The sequence below is a fragment of the Geotrypetes seraphini genome, chromosome 10, assembly GCF_902459505.1.
Source record: "Geotrypetes seraphini chromosome 10, aGeoSer1.1, whole genome shotgun sequence".
In the NCBI taxonomy this organism is placed as follows: Eukaryota; Metazoa; Chordata; class Amphibia; order Gymnophiona; family Dermophiidae; genus Geotrypetes; species Geotrypetes seraphini.
The window spans coordinates 111,374,150-111,396,558 of NC_047093.1; the positions used below are offsets into that span (position 1 = coordinate 111,374,150).

The 22,409-nt window shown below is 43.3% G+C and overlaps 1 protein-coding gene across 3 annotated transcripts in view; it reads left to right on the forward strand.

Annotated features, from left to right (window-relative positions):
* POLE3 (DNA polymerase epsilon 3, accessory subunit) overlaps positions 1-22,409 on the forward strand; it is a 63,528-nt gene that overhangs the window by 30,894 nt on the left and 10,225 nt on the right. The window contains exons 3-5 of one of the 3 annotated variants that reach the window (XM_033960937.1): positions 64-182; positions 10,349-10,537; positions 11,232-11,318. In XM_033960937.1, the coding sequence (XP_033816828.1) occupies positions 64-182; positions 10,349-10,518 (289 nt within the window). In that variant the 3' untranslated portion in view covers positions 10,519-10,537; positions 11,232-11,318. Of the gene's footprint in view, positions 1-63; positions 183-10,348; positions 10,654-11,231; positions 11,319-22,409 lie in introns of those variants that run through there. The other 2 variants (XM_033960938.1, XM_033960936.1) reach the window with 2 other exon arrangements.

Below are 22,409 nucleotides of genomic sequence, written 5' to 3' on the forward strand. Positions count from 1 at the left end.
AGGGCTATTTGGGTATTGTTCATTTGTATTCCTCTTTTTTAATGCTACTCTTCCATATTATAGTGCAAACAATTTTGCAATGAAGGGGAAGCGGAAAACCCTGAACTCTGGAGATGTGTTAGCAGCCATGGAAGAAATGGAATTTCAGCGATTTGTGACTCCTTTAAAAGAATCTCTAGAAGGTAATTGTACTTCTGTATTTTGTCTGTTCTGTGTTCAGTAGGATTGTGAACGATATAGGCATATATGCACATTTTGCATTATGTGCCATTCTGATTAATCTAGATCCGTGTCTCGCAAACTTCTGAAAGCCACGTCACACTAACCCTGTGCCGTGACTGGATGGCATCCGGAAATAGTGGGCATTGATGACATGTGCATGTGTGATGTCATCACGTTGATGTCCGCACACGTGCGAAGGCCCTCCATACGGGGCCCTGAGCCGCCAGTGGGGGGATGTTGCATAGTAACCCGTTCTGAGCTCTCCTGGAGGACGATAAACTTTCCTACCACGATCACATAAGTAGTATTGTTAAATCCTGCTTGTATAGGCTGCAAATGATTTGCTCAATTTCCAAATTTCTGGAGCCAAAATTGTTAAATATATTAATCCATTCTTTAATCATTGCAATACTCAACTATTGTTCTGTTTTAAATTTTTTATTGATTTTCCATCATATAACAACAAGTGTGTCATAAAGATTCATACAATTATCTTAAGTATACACTTGATATATCTATAGCATATTGTACATACAATATATCTTATATAATCCTTACTATAATTGGACATCATATAAAAATTTTTAATCATGTAATCAACTATTATTCACTTATGAATCCCTTTCCCTCCCCTTATTTTGTTAATTTTACACAATATAACAACTATTGTAATTCTTTATTAATAAGTATCACACAAAAAGAAAAAAAAGTGCCTTCAGATAATTCAGAATACTGCCATTAAACTCACCCACAATGGTAAAAAATATGATCATGTAACACCTTTTCTGACTAAATCTCATTGGCTTCCAATTAACCATCGTATCACCTTCAAAACTTTACTTTTAGTATTCAAAACCCTCTCTACTAACGAACCTCAATTTATTGATAAATTACTCATCCCTTATAGCATTTTGCGTTCTCTTCGGTCTACTAATCAAAAGCTTATAGTAGTCCCCTCTTTGAAAGTTATTGGGACATGATGACACGATATGTTTTCAGTGATGGCACCGCAGCTTTGGAACACCATGCCACAGCATTTAAGAGTTTTCTTTTTAAAGACGCTTTTAACCTTTATTTTTGTTTCTTTATTTGATTGCATTTTTCCCTTCCTATTGGTTTTCTTTTTTTTTTTTTAATTTCTTTATTCATTTTATAACTTACATCAAGTGAACAGTAAATATCAAACAATTATAGTACAACATCACTTGAAAATCTACAATATCATACAACAAGAAGATTTAACCCCCACCCCCTTCCCAAATTCATATACAACTAAAATATACTACATGAAAATAATATCTTATGTCATTCATATATATATTATTAGTGAAAAACCAAGAATCCCCACCACCCCAAATCCACATGTGTATTAAAATTGAGAAAAGTGTAAATTATTCATTATAATAATTTAATAATGGTCCCCACACATCCTTAAATTTATTATAATAACCTTTTTGAACTGCCAACGCTCTTTCCATTTTATACACGTGACAAACTGAATTCCACCAGAAACAATAATTCAGCCTTTTACAATCCTTCCAATTATATGTTATTTGTTGGATGGCAACTCCTGTAAATATCATAAAAGTTTGTTATTATTAGCAGATATTTGACATTTAGTTCTCATAAACATGCCAAATAAAATTGTGTCATATGACAATGCTACATGATTTTCTAACAAGCAATTTATTTGATCCCAAATAGACTGCCAAAAAGCCTTAATGAATGGACAATAAAACAATAAATGATCTAAAACTCCAGCTTTGAGATGACAATGCCAACATCTATTAGACTTAGAGAAATCCAATTTTTGTAAACGAACAGGGGTCCAGAGTGCTCTATGCAACAGGAAAAACCATGTTTGCCTCAGACGCAGACATTGTACATTTCATCCTCCAAGACCAAATACATGTCCATTGAGATGCATTAATTTGATACTTAATCTCAATACTCCAAATATCTCTAAGTCCAATCTTTGGTTTCTTATTTAAATAACCTAAATAGCCAGATAATAATTTATACCACTGTGCGGCCTGGTGTCCCAGGAAGTCTGCCTGAAAGCATAAGAAATCTAAACTAAATTGATTATCAAGAGATTTCCATTCAGGGAACCCTGTCTGAATAGCCTGCTTCAGTTGCAACCACTTATAACTTTGTTTTTTATCAAGGCCAAATTTAAGTTGCAACTGTGAAAAATCCAGCAGTTTACCATTAGATATAACATCATTTAAGGTTCGTATACCTGCTTTAATCCAATCCTTCCAGACAATCTTAAAACCGCCTATTTGGATCCTGGAGTTTAGCCATATATTTTGATATGTAGATTTTTGAATTGGAAGAGGTGTTAAATTATTAATATATCGTAAAGTTTTCCATGTATCCATTAATATTCTATTGTTTTTCCGTATTCTAGGCATTTTAATACTGAGAAGATGACGAAGTCTAATGGGAAACATGAGCTGCCATTCCAACCATAACCAATCTGGTAGCTTTTCCATGAGTTCTGGGAGGACCCAATACATACCCTGGCGCATAATATAGGATTGATGGTACCTATAAAAATTTGGAAAATTTACCCCACCCTCCACAATTGGAGGAGTGTGTGGCATAGTGGTTGAAGCTACAGCCTCAGCACCCTAGGGTTGTGGGTTCAAATCCTGCGCTGCACCTTGTGACCCTGGGCAAGTCACTTAATCCCCCATAGCCCCAGGTACGTTAGATAGATTGTGAGCCCACCGGGACAAATAGGGAAAACGCTTGAGTACCTGATTGTAAAACCGCTTAGATAACCTTGATAGGCGGTATATAAAATTCTAATAAAACTTGAAAACTTGTAAGGTCACTAAGGCAATTCTTGTACTTTTACCCAGCCAAATAAACTTAATCAAAATACTATTCAACTTTTTATAAAAAGACCCCTGAAAAAAAACTGGTATTTGGTAACAAACAACAGGCAAAATCATCATCTTAACAGTTTGGACTCTTCCCCACCAAGACAGATGCAACGGATTCCATTGTTCACATAACTCTATTACTTTTTGTAATAAAGTTTTTTCATTCACTTTCATTGTCTCTTCAAATGTATTTTTTATCCCAATTCCTAGATACTTTATTCCTTCCTCCTTCCAAATAAAATGAAAAGAATCGAATAAACCTTTTGTACAATGCACATTTAAAGGAAGAACGTCTGACTTAGTCCAATTTATTTTATATCCTGAAATTTTCCCAAATTTCTCAATTAAATCAAGCAAACATGGAATGGTTGTTTCAGGATTCCTCAAATGAAGCAGTATATCATCTGCATAAGCAGATACCTTATATTCCTTTCCAGAACATGGAATATCCTGTATCTCCTTTACCTGTTGAATAGCTAATAACAAGGGTTCAAGTACTATATCAAACAACAAAGGAGACAAGGGACAACCCTGTCTAACCCCCCTTTGCAACTTGAAAGAATCTGAAAAATTATTATCGATATATAATCTAGCAACAGGAGAGCTATACAACGTTTGAATCATTTGTATAAATCCTGAACCCATACCAAACCATTCCATAGCCTGATACATAAAGGCCCATTCTACCCGATCAAAAGCCTTCTCTGCATCTAAGGACACAGAGAAGGCCTGGTCATTTAAGTCCTTTGTTAGATATAACATGTGAAAAGCCAATCTAGTATTATTAGAAGAGTGCCTCTGAGCAACAAAACCCGTTTGATGCATCCTATATAATAAAAGGCTAGCCGCGCATGTGCACTCCTATTTGTGTGCTTCCGTGATCAGTAGGTCTGTGGTCGCAAGAGTGCGCATGCGTGCTTATACGTCACCAGCTGCCAATCGCCTCCACAAGCCAGGACTGCAGCTAGACGCCGATCTCTGTTCCTCCAGCAGGGGGGGGATCTGGGAGGAGAGGGATTGTGGCCGCTCAGCGCCCCCACCGAGGAGCCCAGCTACTTTCCGCTGCCCGGGACCCGAGTCCTTTGCCGCCCTCCTTCCCTTTCCGAGGGCCTTTCTACTGCCCTGATTTGCTCTGCCGCGTCTCTGATGATGTTATCAGGGACGTGCCAGAGTAAATCAGGGCAGTAGAAGGACCCGAAGCAGCGTGTGAAGACTGCTGCACACACTGCTTGAATCGTCATGTGTAGTCGGGCCCGCGGGAAGGGAAGGGGGGGCGGCAAAGGACTCGGGACCGCGTTTGTAGTCAGGACCGCGGGAAGGGAAAGGGGGGTAGAGGAAACGCTAATGCTGCTGCACAGGGAACTGGTGTGGGGGGAGGGAAATGGAGGGGGAGGGAATGCTGCTTTGGACAGACAGAGGGAGGAAGGGAGACAGAAAGAAAAGAAGAAAGACACAGGGGCAGGTGCACAGTGAACTGGTGTGGGGGAAGGAATGCTGCTTTGGACAGACAGGGAGGAAGGGAGACAGAAAGAAAAGAAGAAAGACACAGGGGCAGGTGCACAAGGAACTGGTGTGGGGGGGTGGGAAATGGAGGGGGAGGGAATGCTGCTTCAGACAGACAGACAGAGGGAGGAAGGGAGAAAGAAAAGAAGAAAGACACAGGGGCAGGGAGATACACAGAAAAACAGACAGACAAAGGGGGCCAGGGACAGACAGAAAGAAAGACAGCGGGAGTCGCGTCAGGAGGGGTGCGGGATGCGGCAGAGGGAACTTTTCCAATGGGTGCAAGTGGGCGGCTGTCGGGAACCTCTGATCAGGGGCACAGCAAGGTAAGTGTATCATAGGGATAAGAAGGAGGGTGGGGAGAAAAAGGAAGGGACGCCTACTGCTGGACAGGGGGAGAAGGAAAGAGGTGCTGATGGACAGGGGGGGTGAAGAAAAAGGAACGGAGGCCTAATGTTGGACAGGGGGAGAAGGAAAGGTGCTGCTGGACAGGGGGGAGGTAAAACAAAGGGAGAAGGGCTGCTGCTGCATAAGGAGAGCAGTGAAGGGTGGTGGTGGACACAGGGGACGTAAAAGGAAGGGACAATGGACATGAGGAGCAGGCAAGGGGTGGTGATAGACAGCTAAGGAAAAAGAAAGACAGAAAGAAAGAAAGCGGCTAAGGAGAGAGAGAAAGAAATAAGCAGACACACACACATATATTCTATAACGGGCTATAAGACTAGTACCAATTATATAAGGAAGAAATTTTGCCAAACGTAAGGCCAAGAGTTTAGCCAATAATTTCATATCCACATTAATTAAAGAAATAGGCCTATAATTTGAAACCAAAGTAGGATCTTTATTTGGCTAGTTTTAAGAGGAAGGATTTTTGGAAGGAAGTTTTCCAGGAAACCAATCGGATCGTTTTTTTCTACTCTCTCTGGAATCCCAATAAGTCTCAAATTATTTATTTTGCTCGTATTAATGCAATCTTCCAAATCCCTTCCTAAATTTTCTATTATTTTCTTGTCAACTTTACATTGCTGTATCACAATTTAATTCCTTTCTATACATTTTTCCAGCTGATCAAATTTAAGATCCATAACTTCCATCCTTTTGGTAAGGTTAGCTACCTTTTCTTTAACTTCCAGGAGAGTTTTTGAATTATTAGTCACAATGTCTTTAATTTGTTGTAACTCCGCAAAGATGTCTCTACGATCCTCCTTTGTCAATGGCACTTTCGTGGGAGATGACGACTCTGGCTTAGATCTTTTCCCTGAAGTTAAACCCGACATCTCTCCTTTTTATTTAAAGCCATGTTATACCCTAATTTCACCAGCAGAGGGAGCAAAACTAATATTTATAGCTTAAATCTTCATAATTTAATCCTGTTAATACGGAGCTGCTTGTTCACCCGTCCATCCGATTGAGTGTCCAAGCCACGTCCCCATCCTATTGGTTTTCTATATATGGTTCTCCTCTGTACTTTAAAAATACTGAATTGTAGTTCTGTTCCCTCTTTCCTTATTAGTTGACCTGTAAGTCTATCTGTCTAACACATTATTTTAAATTTTAAATTGTATGTCTAAATATATGTTTATATTTTTATCAATTTTGTACCTCACTTAGTAAAATTAAATAAGCGATTCATCAAACTCAAATAAAACTTGAAACTTGAAACATATAAAACCAAATAAATCAGAGGAGAGGTGCGTAGAGGAGGAGAAGTGCCGGCGCTGGCTGACTGCCTGTAGAATGTGCCTCTCGCCATGAGAGGCATGTCCTTTAGACAGTCAGCTGGTGCCTTGCTGGTGTGCCGTGGCGATACACTGATCTAGGCCTCTGACATGCTTAGCGTTTTTAGAATCCATTATTATTGTGATGCACAAAATTGGCTCAGTCAGCCTTTAAATTACAAGAGCTCACAGTACTAACTTTCTAAACCAGCCAGCATGGCATGAATAGCAGTATCTCCCACCTCACCTCACCCCACCTGCTCCCCTCCACTCAATCTTTCTGAAAGATTTCAACAGTTCCTTACACCCTGACCAATTTTATCAGGGGCATTTGGCAGCAAGTTCCAAAAATGTTGAAGATTTTTAGTATTTTGACAAAAACTGCTACTAACCCCTTGACATCAGGCCATCCAGTGTCATCTTCAATGTCATCTTCAATGGACTCTCTACCCCATTTAAACTGCTTGCTCTAATATTTTACTTTGTAGGATAATAAGGCAGACCATCATAAACTACAGTCTTGTGTTTGTGGATCTCCTTTGGCTATTTCCCTTTTTTTGTAAGAAATTTTAGCACTGAACGATGCTCCAGATCTAGCGTTTTCTTACTTGATTCACATGAGGTTTCTCCTGACAATCTTGTCTCTTGAAATGTTAGACTTGCACTGAGCCACCACTGTTCATGAGTAACCTTGACATGTCATAAATGCCCAGCCTTGCTTCAACATGCTTGCTGCTTAACTTATCTACCCGAGTATGAAATTATTGAACCTCATACCCTTCTGTTGCCAAGGGAGTCATGTCTTTTCCATCAAGGGCCGGTATTCCTAGAGGACCTAAGCCTCTTCAGGTTTACTGCTTGGCTGTTTGAGAGGCAAAAGATTAGTTCACCTTAGCTATGACTCTGAAGTAAGTGACCTTAGCATATGTGTGAATTGAGGTACTGAGCTACCCCAGGTCTTGTAATTTTTCCAAGAGATGGCTGATAAAAGGTCCATGAAATCCTTAGTGGTTTGGAATGAGTGAACACAAATCGATAAGTTACAGTTTCAAAAAGTGCAAAGACTATGGGACACTCGTTGAAGATTCTTAGTAAAATATTTTAAAACAAATAGGAGAAAATATATTGTTTTCACTGAACATATAGTTCAGCTCTCTGGATCTAATTGTTGGAGCAAGTGCTAAAAGCAGTTAGTTTAGAACAGGGGTCTCAAAGTCCCTCCTTGAGGGCCGTAATCCAGTCAGGTTTCAGGATTTCCCCAATGAATATGCTTGAGATCTATGTGCATGCACTGCTTTCAATGCATATTCATTGGGGAAATCCTGAAAACCCGACTGGATTGTGGCCCTCAAGGAGGGACTTTGAGATCCCTGGTTTAGAAAGAGGTTGGACAAAAGAGGAAAAGTCTATAAGCTACCATTATTATGTACAAGTCGCAATCTGTAGACCAGTGGTTCCCAACCCTATCCTGGAGGGCCACCAGGCCAATCGGGTTTTCAGGCTAGTCCTAATGAATATGCATGGAGCAGATTTGCATGTATATCACTTCCATTATATGCAAATCTCTCTCATGCATATTCATGGAGGGCCACAGAAAAAAACAGTTAATGTCTTATTAAAGAAATGACAATTTTGCATGAGGTAAAACTCTTTATAGTTTATAAATCTTTCCTTTAACTGTTAAAGGAAAGATTTATAAAATATAAATTGTCATTTCTTTAATATGACATTAACTATTTTTTCTGCAGCCCTCCAAATACCCTATTTTTTCTGCGGCTCTCACAGTTAAAGTTTAACATCTTTCCTTTCTCAGAACTGACACATTTCAATCACTATATTGAAAATAAAATCATTTTCCATACCTTTGTTGTCTGGTGACTTCATTTTTCTGTGCTTTTAACCATGTTTCTAGGGCCTTCTTGTCCTTTAACTGCTTTTCTCTCCGTCTTCACGTTCTGCCTTGCATCCATCTTTGGCACTAAATTAACATTCAATTTTTCCCTTTTTTCTGTTTTCTTCTCAAAATCTATATTTCCATGTCTTCCCTTCCCTTCCCTTCCTATCTCTCTCTCCTTCCCTCCCTATTTCCATGGTCTGTCATTTCGGCTCCTACCTAGACAAATAAGGTCTAACCTCCTACAGTTATGCAGACAACATCACCATTCTCCTTCCGTTCGATCAACCAGCACCATCCATGGCAGACACAGTACACTTGGAACAATAGCAGCATGGATGAAAGACCACAAACTAAAACTAAATCTGTAAAAAACAAACTTCATCCTACTCGAAAATAACAAAACCCCAACCGTTACAAACCTTGTCATAAACTCTACAACATACCACTTCCAACCCACTTTAAAACTCCTGGGAGTGCTAATAGACAGAGGCTGTACAATGCAACCACAAATCAACAAAACAATAAAAAAATTCATTCGCAGTCATGAGAAACCTGAGGCAAGTCATAAAATTCTTTGACAGAAAACAATTCTATTCAAAAAAACACATAAAACCGAACTAACACAATCAGAAATGTCCCAAGCATCACCTGCAACTTCTACATATGTACCTCCAATATCATGACAACTCAGATGTAATCCTTAGCAACTCAAAGAAATGTACAAACTACTCCCTAAATACTTCTAATCTCCGGACAATCCATTTGTAATCCAACTTGAATCGCAAGGTAATGGTGGAATAGAAATTCTTAATGTAATGTAATCTCTCTCCTTCCCTTCTTCCTCCTCCCCAGTGTAACGTTTCTCTTTCCCGTCCTCCTTTCTGCCCCCTGCAGTCCATCTTCCTTCCCTTCCTCCTTTCTAGGCCCCCTCCCAGTCCAACATTTTTCCCTCCTTTCCACCAGTCCAACATTTTTTTTCTCTCTTCCTCCTGCATGATTCTCCCCTGATCCTCCTTTCATCAACCAAACAACATCTCTCTCTCTCTCTCTCTCCCTCCATGAGTCTAACTTTTCACTCTGCTCTCTCCCCCTTCCCCAGTGTAACATTTCTCCTTCCCTCCTTTCTGTCCTCCCCATCCATCTTGCCCTCTCCATGAATCCAACACTTTCTGCCTCCTGCACTTTCTCTCTCTCTGTCCTTGCCTTTTCCCTTAGTGGCATCCCTCCTTCGCACCCCCCAACCCAACATGCTCTCCCCATGTACCATCTCACCCTCCCCTCCAGTGTGTAGCACCTTTCCTTTCCCTCCCTTTCTGCCAGGTCCAGCAGCACCTCTTCTCCCTTCCTTTTACCTCCCCTTTGTCCAGCAGTACCCCTTCTCCCTTCTTCTTCCCCCCTCCCCTTGTCCTGGTACCTGGTGCACACTGGGCAGGAAGAAAAGTTATGGCGTTGGCGTCAGCTGACTTGCAACTTCCTGCAGCTGTCGCGTTTGCCGGGATTCCTGCCTTTGCGTATCTGCCGGAAGCAGAAGTCCCGGCATACGATGCGGCTGCAGGAGTTGTGACGCCGGTGCTTCTCTTCCTGCCCAGTGTTCGAGATCGTGCCAGCATCAGCTGATTTGCAATTGCCTGCTGCCATCTCGTATGCCAGGACTCCTGCCTTCGTGCATCCGGCAGATACGCAAAGGCAGAAGTCCAGGCATAAGCGATGGCACCAGGCAGTTGCAAGTTCGGGTACTAGACCGTGGCCAGCAAAATAGCAGCCAAGGGGGCCGTGAGTTTGAGACCGCTGCATTAGAGCATTAGAAGGACAATATGCACGCAAAGCTTGCACTAATTGGTCTTGGCACTAATGTTGTTTTGAGCATTGGGCCCTAAGTGGGAAAGAAGATCAAGATAGCATTCCCAAATTTGTGCCACAAAATCACATTTTAATTTAACAGAGAACATATCCCATATGTAATTTAAGGATTAAATCTGATCTTTTAATTCTTTACATAGAATTTTAGGAAACCACAACGGAACTAAAGGGAGACCTTTTTTTCTTTATATGTACTGCATATGCCTTTGCGTCTTGTTATGCAGCAACTATTTTGTATTCTTGCATGATTGTAGCATTTAGGCGTGAACAGAGAGGCAAGAAAGAAGCCACTGAACAGAAGAGAAAAGATAAAGACAAAAAAACAGACTCTGATCAAGAGAAGAGCCGGGAGGAAGAAAATGTGGACGACGACGACAGATTAGAGGAGGAAAATCCAAATGATGAGAATGAAGTGGATAAATGAGCACTGGCAAAAGAAATGGGTCAGTTCTTTTTAAAAACCTGCTGAAAAACTAAAATACCTTCCATTTTTATCTTATGTTTAAATGAATTTTTAGTCAAATCCAACTCATTAAATATTTTTGCAGAAACTTCTGAATCTTGGTGGTCAAAATTTGGCATTCCATATTTGCTCTTGCCATTTGTTTACTTGGGTTTATCTAGTTATACATAGTAGGGCTATATGGCACCCCCTAGCGTCCCAGATGCATTATTCATATTTAGCCAAATAGAATAATGCATTTGGGGCACAAAAGCCTGAATTTTTGGTACAGCCCTAATATGTGGCAAATTAGTACTGAAAATCACTGCTAACTAGCTAAATCATAATCTCCCTCCCAGAAACACTTGTAAAGCTTATCTCCTGACCAATTAAATTTGGCTGCCTTGTGACTTTTAAGGTAAATTTTAGCTGGTCTGTGGGAAGGGAATTAATTTTACCAGCTAACCTGGGGTTCCCAAAGCTGTCCTGGGGGAACTCTAGTCAATCGTTTTCAGGCTATTCACAATGAATATGAATGAAAGAAAGAAATTGTATACTAAGAAGGCAGCATATGCATGCAAATTGATCTCATGAATATGGAAGTGACACCTTCCCCTCCCCATGACACTTTTTTATGTAGCTATATTTCTCATTATTTCAAATAGATCTAACTCTTATGCCATTTCTTGTCACAGGCTCAACAAAAACTCAATCAGAATTGTTTTATTAAGAAAAAAAAATGGGAAGAAGAGAAAATGAACCTCCTCTTTTAGGATTAATGACATGAACTGATATATATTTCTTAGAATGTTTTCTTCTGTTTTGTTCAAGGAAGGCATTATTATGACATGAACAGCACCTCAATAACCAAGTACTCTGTGACTGTTCATTCCTGCTTTTGCAGTACTTATTTCATGGTTGTTAATGAAAACATTACCTCTGATAGAATTCTGCATTGTTTATTTGTAGTGTTCTTGCATAGAATTTCCTCATCATAAATGCATGCCTTTTCCCTTCTCTAGCTCCAACCTTCTGAGTTCCCCCTTTCACTCTTCTGAGTTCTCTCTCCCTTTAATTCCCAGCAAGACCGCCGATTCTATCTGCCCCCATGTTTTCTTCATAGCTATCATTGATTCGTATTTCTCTTTCCACCCTCATGGCACATCCTGAACCTTATGGAGACTTGCTGGTTCACATAAACAACTCTAGGCTGGCAGAGGAAGAGGAAGTGGCCCAATGTGCAATGCTTCACTGCTCCTTTTTCCATGCAGTCTCTAAGGGAAAGGGTGCGAGAGATCATGGAGAAACCTCATGCTGGCATCTTTGTAGAATTCTGTACAAGTGCAGAATTTCTCTGCCTTCTGAGGAGATGAGAAATTCTGTGCTATGCTATTGTGTAGAATCCCCCAGAAGAAAAACATGCTGCCACTATCAGTAGGTACAGTTCAGTATAAACCATATGCAGGAAAGTGGATTTCCAAATTTCACAGTCCTATGCACTAACACTTGCCTTATGCTACCAACCCATCAATAAGCCCCAGGTCTTCATACAGATCCTGATAAAATCGACAGAAAAACTGGTTTAAAATAAGCTTTTCTAAAATAAATGTAGAAAACTAGCCTAAAAAAGCTGAAAAATAATATTTCTAAAATACCGGAATATTTTTCTGGCTGAGGCCTTTCCCAACCCTTGTAATGGCATTCTTTCAAAAATTCTTAGCATTTTGGTAGCTTGTTTTATGCTATGTATGTTGGATATTTGTAAATTTAACTGCCTTTTATCCAAGTTATTTCTAATATCATAACAATCTTAGAAGTAGCTTGAATTATTTGTGGGGGGGGGGGAGTTTCATGCAGGTAAAATATATTAAAAATCTAACCTAAGGCACCTCGTAGATAAAATAGTTAATCTAACCAGGGAAGCTGCTTCTTTTTAGAAATTTACCTCCACCCCGCCTTTACTAAGCTGCGGTAGAGGTATGAGCATCAGAACAATATCGGATCATTTAGCTCTCTCGGCCACTGTAGAAACCTCTACTGCTGCTTAGGAAAAGAGGGCCTTATTTTCTAAGCTTGTATGTAAATGCTACTGCAAAATTCAAATATAATCTTTTTAAAAACTAATTTTACTCTAGTTTTGTTTTCTTAACAGGGCATCTAAAATGAATCAAAATATATTTATATTTTAACTGTTACAGTTCAATGAAACAACACTGTTGCATGTAATGTCACTCTGAAACCTTAGCATTAACAGAGTTTCTAACCGTTGTTCAACAAGTTCATTCATATTAGTAATCAGGGCTGTTTGTGGCTCTAGAGAAAGTAAAGGATTCATATTTATTCCCAGATGGTTTACTTGAAAAGGTGTTGGAATGTTAATAATCTTAAGACAGTTCTTTTAGATCTTCTGGTAGTGGGTATGTGTTGCTTTCATCCAATTTTAAGCATTCTTAGAATATGTAGTAAAAACTGCAACATTTGTGCCAGTTCCACCTTCTAGGAGAGCAGAATGTATGTTTTGTTGCAAAGACATAGGATTCCCATAGTCACGAACTTTGCAAGAGGATGTCATTCAAATCTCTGAACTCCTCCCCTTCACCAGAGGAGAATAGCTCCTTCTTCAGTTTTTTCTTCTGCAAGCAAACTGAGAAGAGATGTTCTGATTTGTTCTGCTTTCTTTTTATTATTTTCAGGTATTTTTGGCGATCTGTTCTTTTTTCCTGCATGGCTTCGGTGCTCACTCTTGAGCTTACTCCACTGGGGAAAGGACGCAGATCCATGAGGATGGGCTGCTGCTCGCAGCCTGCTTTGTGTTCATCAAGGGCTCAGCTTGCTCACCTGATGATTTATCAGAGACTTAAGTATAGGCTGTGGGACTCCTGTGTAACAACCCTCTGGGTATCAGGGAGCCAGCTGCAAATTTTCTCACCCTGACGTGCTGCGTGGAGTTTTAGTGTTTGGAATTCTTGGTCAGACTCATCTTGACCAGCAGCTAGAAGATTTTCGATGGTGGATTTGTTCCCAGCAGTTTCTGAGGCAGACATAATTTCCCTGCAAGCTGGCAGATGGGCACCAGAAGTTACAGCGAGTACTCTCATTATTCCCATTGGGAAAAATCAGGGGAGGGTGAGGAGGTCTGAAAAAGGTAAATCTGAGGGTTTCTGGGGTTAGAGTTAGGTTTCCCCACCTCCAAAATGCCTTTCCAATGTTGGTTTTTTTTTGTTGTTGTTTTTCAGGAAAGCTGCCATGGCCTGGCATTACCTTCAGGTGCTGGGCTCAATGGCAGCCTCTCTGGAACTTGTTCCTTGGGTGAGAGCGCATATGCGTCCACTCCAGAATTCCCTCCTCTCCAGGTAGTCCTGCAAAAGCATTCTCTATAGATACAGCTCCCCTGGTCAAGGGAGGCATGACACAGCTTACATTGGTGTCTCCAGGGGATGCCTTATTGAAGAGCATGCCCCTCAGAATCACCTCATGGATGACACTCATGATCGACGCCAGTCTGAGCAGCTAGGGGGCTCACTGCTGTGGTCACTCTCTCCAGGGTGCATAAAAGTGGTCCATACAGGTGGTCAGGGTATTCTCCAACAATGCCATCACGATAGCTTATGTGAACAGACAAGGAGGAATGAGAATCGCCCCATTGCATCTGGAGACACAGATGCTCAAGTAGGCGGAAGCTCACAGGTGCTCTCAACAACCCACGTGGCAGGAATAGAGGATGTCTAGGCCGACTTCTTAAGCAGTCAGATTCTGGATCCAGGGGTGTGATCCCTATCCCAGAGAGTTTCAGCCTCATTGTGTGATGCTGGAGAAGACCGGAAATAGATCTCATGGCTTCAGCCAAGAACGCAAAAGCAGATTGCTTTTATAGTTGAAGAACTGAACCTGGAAGCGTAGGGCTGGACACCCTGGCCCATAGAGAGTCTCATTTGTGTTCCCTCTATGGACCATGGTAGGCTGGATCATCCGCAGAGTCACAAGCCACCAGAGTCTAGTGATACTGGTGGCCTCAGACTGGCCTCATCGAAGTTGGTATACAGATTTGGTGTGACTACAAAGAGACAGGTATCTCAAACTGCTGGTTCATCTGGGGCTCCTCAGTCAGGGCCCAGTTCCCATAGAGAATCCAGAGTGCTTTGGTCTTGCAGCATGGCTCTTGAGTGCAAGGCCTGAACTCATAAGGGTTATTTGAAGGTAATCTCCTTAGAGCCAAGAAGCCTTCAGTGTTTGCAGTTTATGCTAAAACCTGGAAGGCTTTCCAGCTTTGTTGTGCCAAGGAGCAGGTAGAGCATTCTCAGGCACCAATTCCAGTGAGCCTGGCATTTTTGCAAGCTAGACTAGAAAAAAGTCTATTGGTTGCATCACTCAAAGTACAGGTAGCTTGCCTCTTGTGCTTTTGGGTTTGAGGAGCTAAGCAGTCACTAATGTCTCACCTAGAAGTTTCTTGCTTCTTGAGAGGGGCGCTCCGATTGCATCCTCCATTGCGTCGGCCTTTTCCATCATGAAACCTTAATGCCATTCTGACGAGCCTCTCTCAGGCTCTGTATGAGTCTCTGCAAGATACGTCCCTTTTCCACTTTTCAGTCAAGACTAGTGGCTAAAATCTCAGAATTACAGGCTCTCTCCTGCAGGGAACCTTTCCTCAGGCTTATAGAGTCTGCTGTTTCTCTCTGAACGGTACCTTCCTTCATACCAAAAGTGGTCTCGGCCTTTCACATCAATCAAGAAATTTGTTTGCCTCTTTTCACCCTATGGGTTTAGCCAGACAGGACAGGATTTTGCAGAGGCTAGACGTGCGAAGAATTCTTCATTACCTGGAGAGGGTCAATGATTCCTGTCTCTCTAACCATCTTTTTGTTCTGACACAGTCAATCAAGACAAGGCAGGCCAGCCTCTAAGGCTTCGATTGCCAGGTGGATTTGCATGGCAATTTCTTCTTCATATATTACCTGTGGAAAACTGCTACCTATCTCTATTACAGAACATTTGACTATTATTATTATTAGGATTTTTTATATACCGCCTATCAAGGTTATCTAAGCGGTTTTACAATCAGGTACTCAAGCATTTTCCCTCTCTGTCCCGGTGGGCTCACAATCTAGCTAACGTACCTGGGGCTATGGAGGATTAAGTGACTTGCCCAGGGTCACTTAATCCTTGGGTTACTGCTGCTTGGGCAAAGTCCTGGGCTGTTCCACCCAATGAAATCTGTAGAGCAGTTACTTGGGCGATGGTGCGTCCGCATCTAGAGTACTGCGTCCAATATTGGTCGCCGTACCTTAAGAAGGATATGGCATTACTCGAGAGGGTTCAGAGGAGAGTGACATGTCTAATAAAAGGGATGGAAAACCTCTCATACGCTGAGAGATTGGAGAAGCTGGGTCTCTCTTCCCTGGAGAAGAGGAGACTTAGAGGGGATATGATAGAGACATACAAGATCATTAAGGGCATAGAGAGAGTAGAGAGGGACAAATTCTTCAAACTTTCAAAAAATAAAAGAACAAGAGGGCATTCGGAAAAGTTGAAAAGGGACAGATTCAAAACAAATGCCAGGAAGTTCTTCTTTACCCAACGCGTGGTGGACACCTGGAATGCGCTTCCAGAGGATGTAATAGGGCAGAGAACGGTACTGGGGTTTAAGAAAGGATTGGACAATTTCCTGCTGGAAAAAGGGATAGAGGAGTATAGATAGAGGATTACTGCACAGGTCCTGGACCTGTTGGGCCGCCGCGTGAGTGGACTGCTGGGCACGATGGACCTCAGGTCTGACCCAGCGGAGGCATTGCTTATGTTGTTATGTTCCATATTTTTACAAGGTTGTACAGATTGGATATGGCAGTCCAAGAGGATTTGGGTCTTCAGTGCTGTGGGCAGGCTCATCTGTCCCTCCCTAGCTGTTTGGCACAGCTTTGGTAACTCAGCTTCAGCCCTGTGAATCAAAAGCAAGATCTTTTGTCTGCCTACCGGCTGATTGAGGTATCATCTGCAATTGGAGGAGTACTTTTCCAAAACTCATTCAGTCCATTTTGTGTCAATTTTGAGTAATGTAATTAATTTCATTCATCAAGGCAAGATTCATTTACCATAGCTTATTCCTGTGACAAGATTCATGGATTTTAGTAAGTTTTGGCACAGTTCAGCATGGCTGTTTCAGCAAGGCCATTTAACAGCAGCTCTTTCATTGCAGCCATTGTAAGGGCAAGCACTTACCTTGCTGAAGCTTTGAGGTTTGAAAGAGAGGGGGGAATAGCCCCCCTCACCCCATTGGTGCTTCTTTCCTTTCCCTTCACCCACCCGTGGTCATCGCTGTCAGTTTTGTTAGTGGCCCCCCCAATGTATGGTGGTAGGGGTTAAGTGAAAGGCGTACTGACAAACGCTGGTCCCAGGTTCAGTTCCCTCATAGATGACTCACCAGGAAGTAGAATAAAGAAGGCATAGCCAGAGGTGGTTGCATAAAGAATATATTATAGAAATAGTCTTACAGAAAAGCAATATTCTGAAGCATTACAATGAAGGATTACAATTAAGCAGAGAGCATTACACTTAAGCAGAGAGCAAAGCAGTTTCCCTGCCTTACAGAGTCCAGAAGAAAGCGTGAAGTTCTAGGGAAAGGCAGAGAGAGAGAAAGGGGGATGGGGTGATGTTTCGTGTTCCATAGATAAAGAGAAGGATAGACAGAGAGATAGAGAGAGCTCAAGAGAGAACCAAAGTGCCAAGCCAAGAGCCAAGAGATAGCTAGATAGAAAGAGAGATGTGTGTTGCAGAGAGGAGGCTTTTATACCTTGGAATCTTATTCTGAATATAGAAAATATTTTATGTCCCAGTATCTTTCTGTTTAGAACTTGCAAACTGTTTGAGACAATGGTCAATTTAATTGACAAAGGAGGGTGTGATACCTGCAAGCATGGAAGATGGGATGGAAAGCATGAAGCATGGAAAGCAAACAGAATGTTGGGTATCATTAAGAAGGGTATTACGACCAGGACGAAAGAAGTCATCATGCCGCTGTATCGTGCAATGGTGCGGCCTCATCTGGAGTACTGTGTCCAGTACTGGTCGCCGTACCTCAAGAAGGACATGGCAGTACTTGAGGGAGTACAGAGAAGAGCAACTAAACTGATAAAGGGAATGGAAAATCTCCCATATACCGACAGATTGAAGCAGTTGGGACTTTTCTCACTAGAAAAGCGGAGACTTAGAGGAGACATGATAGAAACCTTCAAGATCCTGAAGGGCATAGAAAAAGTAGACAGGGACAGATTTTTCAAATTAAGGGGTACCACAAGTACAAGGGGGCACTCGGAGAAATTGAAAGGGGACAGGTTTAGAACAAACGCTAGGAAGTTCTTTTTCACTCAGAGGGTGGTGGATACATGGAACGCGCTCCCAGAGGCTGTTGTAGGCAGCAAAACATTAAATGGATTCAAAGAAGGTTTGGATAGATTCCTTGAAGAAAAAGGGATTGAAGGGTATAGATAGGTATAGACCACTTCTCAGGCGATGGGCCTGATGGGCCGCCGCGGGAGCGGACCGCTGGGCAGGATGGACCTACGGTCTGACTCAGCGGAGGCAACTTCTTATGTTCTTATGCTTGTTCTGTGCACCTGGACCCATTGTCCTAAGCACCCTCTTAATCAGACATTAACACCTTTTAGCTAGTCATGATTCAATCAGGGCTATCAGGGATACTTAAAACATATCAATCAGGGATACTTAAAACAGTCTGCCTGCCCTCAGGGTCTATCTGCATTCCCATGCCAGAGTCAGATTGATATAATTTCCCATAGGCCTTCGCTGACATAAGTAATGGCAACTAAAAATGCTGAATGGTAGCGATAGCTAGGCTGACATCTCCCATATTTTTTTTATTTTTATTTTTATTCTTTGAAATGAGGGCAAGCTTGTGGTACCCTTCTTTAAACAGCCAGTCTGCAATTAGCAGATGCTTCTTTTACCTCCAACATTATAGTCGCACGTCCCCTTTGCTGCAGAATCTCCAAGCTATGAAGATAAACAGTTCCCATTATGAGTTCAAACCTCTGTCTTAGGTTGTATAGGCCATCAACTGGGCAGGGGACCACAGTATGCTTATATCTTACCCGTCGTTGAGTGAATGAACGGTGCATAAGGGATGCAGGAAGCTTTTTCAGGAGGTTCAGGTATAAAGGTACCAAGATGTCATGAGAGAGTATGCATGTATGGGATACGGGATAATATTATCTCTGACCCTGGTAATGGTAATGCAATAGGCCATGCCAAATTAAAACCAAATTAGAAAGTGTCAGAAAAGATACTGGAAATACATGTATAACTGCCTTAAAAGTTAGAAGGAAGCTTGTGAGATAAAGAAAAGTACTTGTGTTTCACTTTACAGCAAAGGAGAATCATAATAATACATAACAAAATTTGTACAATAATTAAGATAATGATAGGATGAATTAAAACATTAAATACATGGTTTGCAGTGGGCGAATACCCAAAGGAAAGTTCCCAAACTGAGACATGAGCGTCTCGTAGCAAATCTGTCCATTTAAAAAGTGATAGTATGATTCAGTTTTCTTAAGTTGTTCAATGTAAGTATGGAGTTCAGTAAAGTTCAGCAGCTTGTGGAATGTCTCATTCCCCATACCAAGAGGTAGTGGATGCACAGCATATGAAATAAAGTCTGGAATGTCCATAGAATAGGTTAAATAGGTGGAATTGTACAGCAAAGCGTTGTGTACAGCATGTGTGGAAAAGTAAGTCTTTGCAGTCAGGGTGCAGGAAGATGAATTAGTCCAACAGGAACCGGCAGTCTCTTTAAACTGATGAGGTTCACACTTGAAATGAAATGGTGTTTGTACAGGAAACTAGTGATGTTCACCCTTGAGATGAAATGATGTCTGTGCATACAGGGAGGGATTTGAAAAGAGTCCCGATATCATTCAGCAGCTGTACTTCAGTGTGATCCAAATAAGAGATAGAAAACGGAAGAGAAACCATGTTGTCTGTACTGAATGTAGAGAGAGAGAGAGACCAGGTTGCCTGTACTGAATGTGGCAACATGTAACAATATTAATGCATTTTCTTGGTATAGTTATGACAAAAGACAGACAATATTCAGGTACTTAAGGTTCTTAATCAGACATTCCAAAAAGATATGTTTTTATCCCAGGACAAGCAGGCAGGTATTCTCACTAGTGGGTGATGTCATCCGACAGAGCCCCGATACGGACGTCTCACAAGCATGTCTTGCTTGAAGAAACTCAGAAGTTTTGAGATGCCCGCACCGCGCATGCGCCAGTGCCTTCCCGCCCGATGGTCCGGGAGTGTCTCCTCAGTTCTTTTTCTTCCGCGGAGCTGAGAAGTTTACTTCAATTCTGCGCCCATTGAATCTGTTTTTTTTTTTTTTTGCCTTCTGCATCGCCGCGGGTTGAGTTCTTTTTACTCTTTCCGTACGTTTATTTTTTTCTTTGACTTCTTTTCAAAAAATAAAAATAAAAATTTTTTTTCTTCCGACACCGGGTCGGCCGCGTGGCTGGGGCCCCGCGCCTTCAACCTTGCGGCGGAGCTTTTCCGGCCTATGTCCCGGCCGATCACCGGTTTTAAAAAGTGCAGCAAGTGCCAGCACGTGATTTCGCTCACGGACCCGCATCGACGCTGCCTACAGTGTCTGGGTCCGGATCACCTTCCGAAATCGTGCCGGCCTTGCTCCACTCTGACAGCGCGGGCGTTTAAGCGCCGCTGTCTTCTCTGGGAGTCCATGTTCAAGATGGAAGCTGCGTTGGATCCTTCAGCTTCGACGTCGACTGGTGCTTCGACTCCGTCTGCGAAGCCCTCTGCCTCTCCAGCTGCTTCGGGCCTTCTGAAACCAGCATCGTTCACGCCGGTTTCGGCCTCGACCTCGGCGCCGGTGCTTTCCTCAGTGTCCTCGGAACAGGTACCGACCCCTATAGTTCCTCCGGTGGTGCTCAAAGTGCCGAAGGCTGGCAAGCAAAAGCACTCGGCACCGAAGGAGCGCGGAGACCGTGCGGAAGGGCCCCCTTTTGGTGCGGATCCCTCCATATCGGCTTCGTTGCGGTCCATTCTGGAGGCTGTTTGTGGAACTCATGAACACCATGGGACCCCGGCTGATTGCCTCGATCCAGGGTGACCTCCCAGTTCTGATTCCGAGGGGCGGGCCGCCCCCTCCTCCTCCGCCGCGCTGCACGACCTCGTTGCTCGGCGAGGAGCGGCGGTCGGCGTCCGGTTCCTCGAGGAAGGCCTCTGGTGGTGCCATGCCCCCCTTGGAGCCTATTTCCTCGAGGAAGGCCTCCCTTAGTGACATGCCTCCCTTGGAGCCTATTCCCTCGAGGAAGGCCTCCCTTAGTGACTTGCCTCCCTTGGAGCCTATTACCCCTCCCCATGACACGGTGTGGCGTCCACCATCGAGGCCTCCCAGTCCTGGGCATAGCAGGAAGCAGGACGAGTTCTTCCGAACCCCCTATCAAGCCTGGGCGGCGTCTGGGGAGGCGCCGAATCTTCCGCCTCTCCGATCTAAGGCCTCGAGTCCTATCTGCTCTTTGGAGGCTTCTGGGGATCAATATTATCACAGGCGGGCTCGATCCCCCTCCAGACATCGAGAGGGGCATCGATCCAGGCACTCTTCGAGGCATTCCTCTCGACACTCGACCGTCTCTCCTCAGAAGAAATTGCCTCGTATGGGGTACTCTGCTTCGGCTGGGTCTCCTCCTCCGGGACCGGAGTTCGAGGACCCCGAAGTCTTTTACTCGCCCTGTTGTTCGCAGGCCTCGGTAGAGCCTGAGGCCTCGACTTCTTCTAGTCCTTCTCGCAGGCCGGTGCTGGCGGACCAACTGTCTTTTTCCTCATTTCTAAGACAGATGGCGGATGACCTGGACATTACTCTATTCTGGCTCTCGATACTCCAAGGAGTACCTCGATACCATGCACTTGCCTCGTCCCCCAGCTGAGTCCTTACGCCTGCCGCTGCACAAGCTCCTCGACCAAACCTTCATGAGTTGTTTTGAGTCTCCTTACTCTATCCCTGCGGTCCCTGGGAAATTGGATGCTCGGTACCGCACGGTGCATCATAAGGGTTTCGAGGGACCTCAGCTTTCACATCAGTCCCTCCTGGTCGAATCTTCGCTCAAGCGGTCTCATCCAGCACAGGTGTATGCTTCGGTACCTCCGGGCCGCGAGGGCAGGACCATGGATAAGTTTGGACGACGCATCTATCAGAATTCTATGATGGCGTCCCAAGTTCTAAATTATAATTTCCATTTTGCCACCTATTTGGAATTTTTTCTTCCTGTGCTTTGGAGGTTTACGCCCTACGTCGAGTCCCAGGCTCATTTTGAGTTTGAGGAGGTGGTTGCTTCGCTGTCCCAGCTTCGTCTTCAGTTGATGCAATCTTCCTATGATGCCTTCGAGCTCTCGGCCCGGGCGGCGGCCTGCTCTGTGGCGATGCGCCGTTTGGCCTGGTTGCGGACCATTGACATGGACCCGAATCTTCAGGACCGCCTGGCGAACGTTCCGTGTGCTGGGGCGGGTCTTTTTGATGAATCCATCGAGACCGTCACGAAGAAATTGTCTGATCATGAAAAGTCCTTTCAGTCCATTCTTCGGCCGAAGCCTAAGCCTCAGCAGTCTCGACCCTCTTGACCACCATTAATCTATCAACGGCGTTATCAGCCGAGGCAAGCTCCCCCTGCGAGGCAACCTGCGAAGCGGCAGCCTCCTCAGAAAACTCAGCAAAAGCCTCAGCCGTCTGCTGTCCCCAAGGCTCCTCAGCCTTTTTGACTGTCCCTTCGAGGGCATAACCAGCCTTGTTCTGCCTCCCCCTGTTTTTCCCATTGGGGGACGCCTCCATCATTTTTATCATCTTTGGGAGG